Below are 12,236 nucleotides of genomic sequence, written 5' to 3' on the forward strand. Positions count from 1 at the left end.
TATCTTCAGAAGAAAAAAAACTCCAACACAAGATACAAAACACCAGATAGTTAGAAAAGAAAAATACAAGAGTGGATCTATAATATTAAAGAACAAACCACCATGCTGTTCTAATACAAGTAAAGCATACTTACCAACCATGTATCTAAAAGTAGCCAAAGCAAAAAACTTACGAGTGAAAGTAAAAGTGAAGTTAGACTGAATGATTGTGAGTTTAGTCATAAAGAGCATGTAGTGACAATTTCTAAAGCGAGTTTCACAGGTTTTATTGTAATAACAGAGATAGAGGAGAATAGTTTGTCTTGTCAAAGGGTGTTCAAAGGTAACTGAACCTGCCTGTGTGGACATTTACACAAAAAAAAAAGAGATAATTATTTAATACTCTGGATACAGCTGTGATAACTAATAATGTAACAAATTGTTTTACATACATTTGACTTGTTTTGAATATATTATTTTAAAATAAAGAACTTGCAAACATCAGATAATGACAAAAATGAAGAGCAACAGAAATATATATTCTACATGGAAAGTTTGAAATGGAAACTGGTTCAAGTCTCAATTCATGCCACAGCATTGTAATCACAACCAGTTTAATTTTTTGGTTCAATCACTGACAAGCTACACAATGACAGGAAACTAAGAATGGATAGTTTCTGGTCATGGTGAATCACAATGACATACCAAACAGAAATTCTTGTAACCACAAAACTGCATAATCTGGATTTGTATCAAAGTGGCACATATTTTGAACTAGTGGGAGAACAGTGACTGCAAAACCATGTGGCAAATGTTACTTCATAGTAATCCTGAACAGGCCTGCTTGTGGAATAGGTATGAGTTATCATTTTCCCTGAAATATTTCTTACCCTAGTAATGTTAAAAGTAATAAAATTTCAGGTGTCAGAGCAAAAGCCTGTGAACAACATACACAATAAATGTAGATATATCAGGAAATATTTATAATCATGAAGTGGTCTACAACACAATTAGACTGTAAAAATCTTAGATTCCTTCCATAATTTACTATTGTGCTTATCTAGGAAAACTATTCAACATGGTTGAAACATATTTTGAATAACAGATTCACAAACTTGGATAAGTTAGAAAAAAAGTAAAACATTTCACTTAATGAGAAAAAAGGCCATTAAAATGAACAAACATTACTCTCAAGTCAAAGAAATTATGCTACGTAATTTTACTGTAAGAAGTATTGGAAAACTACACCTTGAGATTGGTGTGTTTGTATAGATAAAGATTTATTATTGGGGACACATTTTGATAGGGAGTGACCATTTCTGGAATACATCACAACTTCGACTATTACTAACACTTGCAAACAAAGGTTGCTATACAACTAATGGAATAAACAATCCTCTTGCAAAGTGGCTCCAAATGTCATAAAATTTCAGTAACTGTCCCATAGGAAAAATCTGAAAATGTCCCAAACCCATTTTCCTAAACTTCATGGACCAAAGAGTGATCAATTATGGTCAAGGGACTGATATTCAGTAGCACGTCCAGTGACCTTTTACTTCTTCAAAACATTACAAACTGTAGAACTGGAAAACGAGTTAGCATGCTAAAACATCTTTACCATAGCAACAAAGCTATATAACTACTCCTTGCTGAGGGTCTTTGAGCTTCTTTCTTTATGTCATCTTGACTCCAAGTGGCTAACTGGTGCAGCTGCTGATCTTTATATATACCCATAACAGTAGTTTGTTATGTAATTTGTAAATTCAACATGAATATTGTTACTAGTTGGGAGTGTACTTTTCAATACATTTAAAATATTCATTTTTTATGTGTCATGTGGCATGGCTGAGCTCCTATTTCTCAACTTCAGAATTTTCTAACTTCAATAATATGCTTCTAGTTTCCAACTAATTTGAAACATAAGCTATACAAGCAAGAATCTAAAATTTGAGCTTCCTAACTTCTTGATTTACTGAGATATCACTTAACTTCTCAAACTTACTAATTTAAATATTTCAAAAAGTTAAACCTAAATGTGTTAAAACAAAGCTTTGGCCAAATATACCATTACAGCTTGAAGTATACAAATACAACAAAAGCAAGTGTCTTCAATGAAGTGTGAAATGATGAGTGACAATTAAAAAGTATAAATTATGCCCGATAGAGTTAAGTACAAATGAAACCATCTCATAATAATATAACTGATCTAAGATGCTGAAAATAAGAATCAAGACGACATGATACAGAAATGTGGAAATGAAAAAAAATATATTTAAAGTTTTACAAACATCTAAAGAAATAAATACATGCATAAATAATAGTAAAGTGAATAAGTCTTCAATTACAAATGCTTTAATTGTTCCATTAGTTACTTTCAAATTTCTAATCCAGATTTTTATATAAGTGACCAATCACATCAGCTTAGAAAGAAAATTATAAAACTAAATATAAATTTCATTACCATGATTAAGGTTTAGATTTTTAATGTAGTTTATATTTAAAACATTAGAAGCATGTGACATACCACAGTATTTCCTTTTCTTTTACGAACTAAATAAGGGCGAAAATCATCACCATATCGAAGAAAATAATAATAGGAGACCAGTCTATCAAGAGGTTTCCGTATCAGGTTGATATAGATGGGTTTCTGTGAGAATCCATACCTAATTGAAAATTATGAGCTATATACACTAGGAATTTTAAGATCAGCAAATCAAACAAAATCTCATATAAGCATTACCTCTTAAGCTAATCATTTAAAAAAAAACATAGCAAACTCAAAACCAATCAGCAAGGTTGCTATTTTGTTATATTATTTTTCAAAATTTTATAAACTTTTTGATTTACAACAAACTGTAATAATCATTGTGACTGTCTTTATGCAATGCTTAATATTGTACGTGTGTGTGTGTGTGTGTGTGTGTGTTGAGTGTTTTGTTATAGCAAAGCACCACTAGCTATCTGCTGTGTCCACTGAGGAGAATTGAACCCCTGATTTTAGCATTGTAAAGACTTACTGTTTAATCAATGGGAGACACTCCGTATTATCTAAAATTTGTTCAATTAATAACTTTTGTTGGTAACAACTTTCAAAATTCATTCTGATTTGAATTTTTATTTATAACGGATAGAAAAATTAACAAAGATTGTAACTATTGCTATTAGATAAAACAAAATACTACACAGGCTTATACATAAAACTTCTAGATTAGTGATCAAACTGTTTTCTTTTATTTTGAATTCAAAATAAAAATGTTTAAAAATGAAAAACAAATTGGCATCATGAATCACAATTGGTTAAAATCGACATGGTATCTAAGTAATACACAAATAAGCAAATTTGTCATATTATTACCTTATATATTGAAATAAAACTCAAATCTAGCATCTGTAATGCCAAACAAGAGGGAATCGTCAATAGCTGCGGCAATTGAAATACGTTTAGGCAAGATTAGAGTAAACTAATCTATGACACCTTTTTTCCTTTTATTAGCTATATCTTTGTGCACCAGCAATACCAAGCGTGGGTGCATGTATACCCAATTTGATTTTATTCCTCACCAGGATCTCTACCAGTCTACCCTTGTATTGAAATTCTTTTAGGCAAGATTAGAGTAAACTAATCTATGACACCTTTTTTCCTTTTATTAGCTATATCTTTGTGCACCAGCAATACCAAGCGTGGGGTGCATGTATACCCAATTTGATTTTATTCCTCACCAGGATCTCTACCAGTCTACCCTTGTATTGAAATTCTTTTAGGCAGGATTAAAGTAAATTAATCTATGAGATCTTAGGCATGGTCAAGTTCATCAATCGAAAGGGTTTGATCTCCTGAGTTCAAAACTGTAATTAGATCTCAAATTGGTCAAGAGATGACGGAGCTATGGGGTCCAAGTTTGTACTTGAAAAAAAACCCATTAAACTCATTCTACGAGCTGCTATGCCACAGCTAGGAAAACTAGTTAACATGTTTGAAATCTATATTTTGAATAATAAAATCATAACCATGGATAAGCAAAAGCAGGTAACTTCATCCACTGAAAAAAATGGCCCTTAAAATTATCATAATTAATCTCAAGGGAAAGGAACTATGGTATACAATTGTAATGCTAAAAGTATTAGGATAACAAAGTACTGGAATGGTATCAATATTTCTCACTGGGTACACAATTTAATGGAAAAAGAAAATCAAAAAATATATTTAAAATTACTAATACTTTATATTTGTTTGTTGTTAATCCATTTATATACTGTAAACTACCAGCTTTCAAGCCAAATGCATGCATTCCTTTAGTGACATGCTCTTCTGAATGACATTTAACAAAAGTTAGTTAATTGTGATTATTTATGAAACATCTTCCGTGACATAGTAAACATGTTTGAAAATATGTGCCACAATCTCAAATGATATTATTATTCAGTGTATGATAATATTTTGCATTAAATACATATACAGTATTTCAGTGTAATACAGTGTTAAATTTATGATCCAGTGTGATATTTCAGTATAACACACAATATCAAATATTTTCCAGTTCCAAGAAATATTTTAATACTTAACACATTTAATGTTTCATCATTGCTTCTCCTACCAAGATGTCACACTCAGTCATAAATCATTATTTTCTCTGCTATAATTTCTAAAAACTTCATATTGTAACTGTAATCCATTCTTATATCTCACATTTAATTAATTCAAAAATCAGTTTTAAACCACCAGCAACTAAAATTCATTAGAGAGAGGTGACTAGAGCAAATATATAAATGTAGTAGATAGAAATGTTTTCGTAACTACAGTTCTGAGCAGATTTAACAACACAGCTCAATACATTTAACACATTACTACTGACATTCCAAAGATTATTTGATACTGTTTTTTGCAGATATATTATTTTCAAATTACTTATTGATTGACTGAAATTTTAGTTCTGAATAAATGCATTGAAGCAATGTGGTGTTTGCTTTTGTCACCAACACAAGACAACTGGAAGTCTTTAAGTTCTTTATGTAAAAACAGAAAAAAGTACTTTGAAATTCTAACAACATTATACAACAAAAATGTCAAATATATAGGGTAAGTAAATGCTAAAATTGGGCAAGAGAAAAATGGCATCAAACGCCTTGTATTGCATATTATCATAATTTATCCTAAAATTATTAAGCTTGGAAATAAGAAGTTTAAGAAATAATACAAATGATAAAACTTTATATACCATCATTTCACAATTAAAAATGTAAGATTAGAACAGATACTATTAGAAATGACTGAATGTGTGAAAATAAGTCATAAATAAAAATTGAATTGATTCAAACTAACAGTAATACTGAAAAGCTTCTTTCTTAACTTTCATACAATTTTCTACAACCATGAGCCCAATTTTTATTAAAGAAAATCAACCCATACTGGGAAAAAATATGCTAGAAATACACTGAGATTATATTAAAAAGTTAGGAAATTGTTCAAGTTTGTTGATTTGAAGCATTTGTAATTTTTTTTCTAAAAGCAAATACAAATCAAGGATCATATCAATAGAAAAATTTTGTCTGTGATACAAGTAGACTTCAAATATGTCACACTAATAAAATTTTGTATTAAGAACAACTGTCTAAAAAATGCATATTGTAGAAACATCCATGTGTCAAAAGAAGCTTTTAGGTTTGACATTTGCATTTCCACAAAGATATTTTAAGTCGTTAAGGAGAAACAGATCATCAGAAAGTGCAACTCAGTAACATTTCAACAATATATACATATAATTTATTATTAGCTAGAATTTACATAGTTCTGAATATTGCCTGGCAAGAAAAATGTAAAACAGACAGAAGGCAATGATTTTCTTTAGTACACATATATTAACCCAAATATGTTTAACAGAAAATATTGGAGTAACCAAATCACAAACTTTCAACCGAAACAAAATGTTACCATAACAAACAAGTTTACACTGGAGAAATTACTTACCTTTGAAAGTTCAAGAAAGCAATATGTCCATGGTAAAGTGCAGGTTTCTTATCCTGCCACGTTGTTACATTCTCTATAAACCTTCTCTATATGAGAAAAGATGATATATCTACTTTTACAGAAACTTAACAACAAGAACACATAGATGTCATATAAGCAGTTAAATAATTATATTCTTTACTTTAACTTCTTCACTAACACATTTATAGATACAAAGTCTTCCTAGTTCCAGGTTTATGTTTAGATACACAATAAAAAAAACATTTTTAATATTTAATTACTTATGAGAAACTTGAAACTTGTGAAGTTTGAAGGAGAATACCCTTTGTTTATGGTATAACAAAACTGCAAACTTCCATGACAATGAAAAGAGTTAAGAGCTTAATAAAAAGTATAAATACTACTTCAAAAAATTTAAAACTTATACATTTCCTAAGTTTGATATTTCACTTGCATTATGCATGTAAAGGAGTGTACAAATTTATATCTTGTAAAAAAAATTATAAATTTAAGCAGCATTCAGTAGTTAAAAATATTCATTACAAAATAATTTCAAAACAGTTCCCATAAAAAAAGGTCAATATTTTTTTTTCATAGATTATTGCAAAAATATGGAATGTTTTTCTGTGAGAACATTATTTAAAGTTGTACACATTCCTGACTAAAATAAGCAAATTATTCAACGGTACATATAATTCTGACTGAAATCAATTTTACATCATACTCCAAGTTAAGCTATTAAAAACAAGTCAGGAAAACAATCCTAAACATGTTTACAAGTTAATGTGAGTGTATCTAATGTAAAAATAAAAAATGCAATGTAAAAATAATATACTTAATCAAACGATGTTAATAAAATTATGGAATTTTACAGCTACTCATTAGAAATAGTAACTCACGAGAAAACTGAAAAATTATAATATTCCATTTTCTTTTTTTTTTACTAACATTAAAAACATTCCCCACCTGATCAGACAGTGACATTACATGCATATTCCTGGAGGTATTAATGTGCAGAACATGGAACTTGTTTCGTTTACACAGATCATAAGCCACCCCCATCAGACTTGTACTTGCAGTTTTAGGGACTCGGTTATAAATAACAAGCACATCATCAAATGAATCTTTAGAACCTTCATCAGCATTAACAAAATCAGCAAGTATATCATTTCTGTTGTGGTAATCAAAGTCTTTTACTTTGATTTCATTAACAGTAGCAGCTGCAAGAAAATAAAAAACAACCCAGGTATTTTGTAGACACAAAACTTGTCACATAACATCAAGATCACAAAAATACATCATTATCAGTATTGAATAAAAACTTTCATATAGTTATTAAAGCTGAGCTTTTCAAAGTTAAACTTGCTTTATACATACATACAAAATTGCATTTGCATGATTACTTCTGAGGATGTATTCTTTTTATTGAATTATAAATGAATCTGCAAATTTATTTAAGAACACAATTTCTATCTATACGTGACTAAAATTGTAGTTTTAGTAGTGTATTTTTCTCACCCATTTTATAAAAATAATCATTTATCATTCATTAAATACTGGGTAAAATATTCACATTTATATTATTTTCTTGTAATTGTGTGGTGAAAAGCTATCACCTTTTAATCTTAATAATGTTGAAGAGTGGGTTGTAATATGTAAAACTTTTATTTTGTATACATTCACAGAACACGTACATGTACATCGGACCCAAGGTTATTCTTTATAGATGGAGGATTGGTTTTATGAGTCTGTTAACAGCCTAATACCACTACCATCTTCTGCAGTAATACTTCTTTTGATCAGAGGTTGGCAAACTATGTTTCTTTACATGAAGAAAATTGCATTTTCACATAAAATCCTTTTTGCTTATTAGTGTTTAAGTCATAAAATTTTCAAAATATAATGATTTTGAAAATTAACTAAATACTTTTAAGGACATATTGCAACTATGAAAAAAAAACTATTACTTTTCCTTATTCTGTAACCTCGGCAATATACCATTTTAAGGTATTTATTCTAATTTTTGGGTTTTTAATGAATTTTTTCATACTAAACACATTTATGCCACCAAATGTCAGTATTACATTTACTACAGATAATGAGAACTACTATTATCTTAATCAATACTAACCTAGTTTTTTTATTGTTTCATCTTGATGAAAGACCTTTATTACAAAATGACAATACAATACAGCACAAACAACCAAACACAAAATGATGAATAACTGCTTTATCTTCCACATCAGCTTGTCACTCTAAATACGGCCATCCCTGAAATATAAAAATAAGAGTTTAATAAACATATCAAAATTGTATAGGTCCTAGAAGATATAGAAGTTTCAATACTTTATGGAATATGTTCTTGAATAATGTACTCTATCAACACATTCCAATCCTAACCTACAGTTGTTCTCAAACTTTGTCATAGTAAGCCTCATTATGTTAATAATAATAATAATGAAAAGTGCTTCCCAATAGTTTACAATTTAGATATTACATGGGAAAATCATTCAAGTTTGACGTGTCATGGTTTCTAAGTGATGCCATATAGTAAAACAAACAAGTTATTTGTGGTATATTTCTATCAACTTTATTTTTTCTCAAACCTTTTTTCAAAAACAAAACAAAAAATTGGCACTCAAATTGGCACTTGAAGTGAAGTTCCCAAGGCATAACTGGAGCAGGAAACAAATGATCAAACTCATCTTCCTCCTCAGTCTCCTTTTCAAAAAGAGGAGAAGGAATGCCTGAGAAATGGATGGGAGCTGAAGATCCCAGCTACATAAGGAAACCCACTACCATATGCACAAAGGCCATCATGCCATCCGTATTCAATGTGCATCAGTAGCCATATCTGAAACTTGACTTGTGTTAGAAAATTCTTCACTCATACAAGAAGTTGAAGATATCACATGAACTTGTAAGTTCATAATTTGAAGAACAAAAATGAAACAAAAGCACAAAGGGAGTTAGTGCACAAGGAGGTGTTTCACCCTCTGATAGGTGGATGGCTTTTGCTGCATAATAACATCATTATGCAGTAGTGCAATTTACAAGAAAATCTTGTGAGATTAAGTGGGAATTACCTAAAGGCTGGTGGCATGCAAATCTTTAAGTTAGACACATGGGGAAAATAGCTTAATGTATAGATAGGTGTGTATCATCTTAGAGCTTATCGTTTCATGTCTATCTACCCTACTAGACACACTGAGAAACATTTTGGAAGGGAAATAAGGAAATATTCTCCAAACTTTATCCATAGGATAAACTGATACAAGGTAATAAAAGCCACTGTAAATTTATGTTGACTGTTCGGAGTGAACATACTCTTATGATGAAATTCAAAATTTGAGGATCGTTATTTTATTGAGCAATTTACATAGATGAAGATTCCCCCATACTAGAAGTGATAACTAGTTAGGATCCCATGTTCACTACTTAGTGAGTTGTGATTTTGATTACAAAGACACATTTCACATTAATAGTTTATGAGTATACACAGTAAACAAGGTCCATCACAAGTATTAAAAACATATTTCTCTAAAACTAGTAAGCCAAAAGTACCAATGGTATAAAAAACAAATTAGAAATATTTCCGCACAGAACTCTTCACTTGTAGGTAACATTCTTATTTCAAGCAATACGTTAACTTGCATATAGCTCATACACTTATGCAATTCTCTACATAGCCTCACTTGGTGTTCTACAGTACCAGTAGTTTCGTAACCTTACTACAGAAATGACATATGTTGAAAACATAGTTCATGAACGGACAGTTAGAATGCTATTTGGTTTAAGAAATTTAAAATAATTACTGTAGCAAGTGGACTTAAAATTTTGGACTTGTTTAAATTAGAACTTGGAAAGATTAGTGGTGACTTGACTCATGTGTCCAAGATAGTATGGAGCTTGATCAGACTCAATAAAATAAATAGTTCGAAATAAGAATTTTAATATCAGAAGTGAAACATAAATATAAGACTTGAAAGCCCAGAAGTGGGCTTGTTCTATCACCAACATTATGTTTTTGGTTGGAGTTATTACCATGAGAAATCATTTGTTTATGTGGATTGTGTAGTTAGTTTATATCCTTTTAAACCACTGTTAGATAGATTTATAAATATAAGGGCTAGATTTAATTTCAATTGTTATATTTTCAATGAGTGTTTAGATGGAGAAAACATAAAGTTTATCATGATGGGTTGAAAAGAATTGTGTAAAATTCCTTAACTTCTGAACAAAGATGAAGAGGGCAGCAACTGCCTAACTTGCGAGTGACATTTGTAGAGAAGTCTTAAAGGTCTAATCTACACAAGTAACTCGGGTAGAAGGATGAAGTTTCAAAAGAATTCCATTGTTGGGCCAGCTTGCACTGATTTTTTGCAGGGTTTTATAGGGTATCCTGTTTTTATCGTGTCATCCAAAGCATGATGTTCAATGAAGAAAAATCCTATCATTTATCATTCCAAGTAGTACATTACAGAGGGAATTCGGTTATTTTTCTCATACAGGTAAAATAACTAAATGGGTTATTTTTTTGCATTGGGCAATTAACTGTACAATTATGTCACTATACAATCAATTTATGATGCAGCATATGACCCAGAGTCAGTGTCTGTCATGATAGTGTGTGTGTCTGTTTTGTGTGCAAATATTTTTACATATATTTAAATGTGGTAAAAACTTACCTAAGTATACACATAAAATATAGAAAATAAAGAGAAAAACTATTATAAGAAAAACTGTTTTGATATTCAAAGACACATTAATAAAGATCATAATGTACAGTAGCAAAAACACGCATATTACAACAATTGGTTGCAAAGGGCAAGTACAAATGCAACCCTGTATATTAAGAGCTTGTACATTATGTTAGTGATGTATCAATACAAGCTTGTAACAATGCATTCATGTATATGAGCATATGCTAATTTCCATTATGTAGGAAGAGTTGAACTGCACAAGTTAACATAGGATTGAATCTGAATAACAGGTTGAAATTTGCATGAATTTCAACAATCAAAAGGAAAATTAAATTTATTGTGCATACTCAACTCTGATATTTCAATGTAGCACAAGTAATAAGAATCACAAGTTAACAGTAATAACAGGATTATTTTTCAATGCCCATGTTGATTGAAACAAATTAATTTTGCTAGAAGTCAGTTTTATTTTTAAAAATATATTTTTTTTAATTATGCTGAAGCAATCCATTGTGCAACATAAACCTGTATTTTAGCTCCCAATACAGAATTTATGTTATGCAGATTCAGTCTGTATAGTAACTCATTATGCAGTCAACATATTATTATTATACATTATCAATCCATTATGCAGAACACATCTATATTTTAAATCATTATGCAGAATTCACATCACTTAGTATCCACCAGTTATCATAAACTTGAAATTATGTAAATTATTTGAAACAGCACATCCCTGAATGTTGTTACACTATGCTGTTTAATTACAAACACTTGAATTTGAAATGTCAGCAGGATACAGTAATAAACATTTCATTTCCAAGAGATAACATGAGATAGTTGGTCCATTTTAAGCAATCCTACTTTCTAATACTAATAGTAATACCACTCTACCAGTACCAGTTTGAGCCTACCACTTTACTCCTATTATTATTAATATTACTATTAGTACTACTAGTAGTAGTAATACTAATAGTATTGATAACCTTATATATATATATTATAAATATATAAAAACTTATTTTTTCAGTTACAAGTTATATCCAATCTCCTCTTAAACTCCTTCAGTTTCTGGCAAACAGCGTAAGCTCACCTTTATACTTAAATTTTGTATAAAATAAAATAACACTACCGTGTTATTAATTACTCGAAACAACCAATTTTTCTATTCAAAGATACTTTTCTCGATGAGCCTAACTGTAACATTGTTTTAGTGTTTAATGCAAAACGCCCTCTAACTTCTAAGAAATCTTGTGACGATATAATTGTTGTTTAAAAGTTTTTTCTGCTATACACCTTGGAGTTAATATTATATTATATTAACCTGCAAGGTCAAATTACGATAAATTTGGATTTCTTTAAATAATTTTAGTAAAAGAAGTGTTACATAACATCAAATTGCGAAGTTCAAAAGCATTGTAATTTGAAACGACTTTAGTCATCAGAATGAGTCCTATTTTTCGAGACCATGTTTTTAAATGTATATATATATATATTCATTTACTTACTAATTAAGATGATTTGTTTGTTTGTAATTAAGCTACACAATGGGCTATCTGTGCTCTGCCCATTACGGATATCGAAACTCA

At 29.8% G+C, this 12,236-nt stretch overlaps 1 protein-coding gene across 2 annotated transcripts in view; it reads right to left on the reverse strand.

The window, feature by feature from the left end:
• Nucleotides 1-11,862, reverse strand: part of LOC106459877 (heparan sulfate 2-O-sulfotransferase 1-like) — a 22,619-nt gene extending 10,757 nt beyond the window's left edge. The window contains exons 1-5 of one of the 2 annotated variants that reach the window (XM_022386691.1): nucleotides 11,682-11,862; nucleotides 8,076-8,215; nucleotides 6,911-7,164; nucleotides 5,945-6,030; nucleotides 2,504-2,642 (exon numbers count right to left, since the gene is read on the reverse strand). In XM_022386691.1, the coding sequence (XP_022242399.1) occupies nucleotides 2,504-2,642; nucleotides 5,945-6,030; nucleotides 6,911-7,164; nucleotides 8,076-8,187 (591 nt within the window). In that variant the 5' untranslated portion in view covers nucleotides 8,188-8,215; nucleotides 11,682-11,862. The remainder of the gene's footprint in view (nucleotides 1-2,503; nucleotides 2,643-5,944; nucleotides 6,031-6,910; nucleotides 7,165-8,075; nucleotides 8,216-11,681) is intronic. The other variant, XM_013919552.2, reaches the window with a different exon arrangement.
• Nucleotides 11,863-12,236: the final 374 nt, after the last annotated feature.

This window comes from Limulus polyphemus, unplaced genomic scaffold (assembly GCF_000517525.1).
Source record: "Limulus polyphemus unplaced genomic scaffold, Limulus_polyphemus-2.1.2 Scaffold30, whole genome shotgun sequence".
NCBI classification, from domain to species: Eukaryota; Metazoa; Arthropoda; class Merostomata; order Xiphosura; family Limulidae; genus Limulus; species Limulus polyphemus.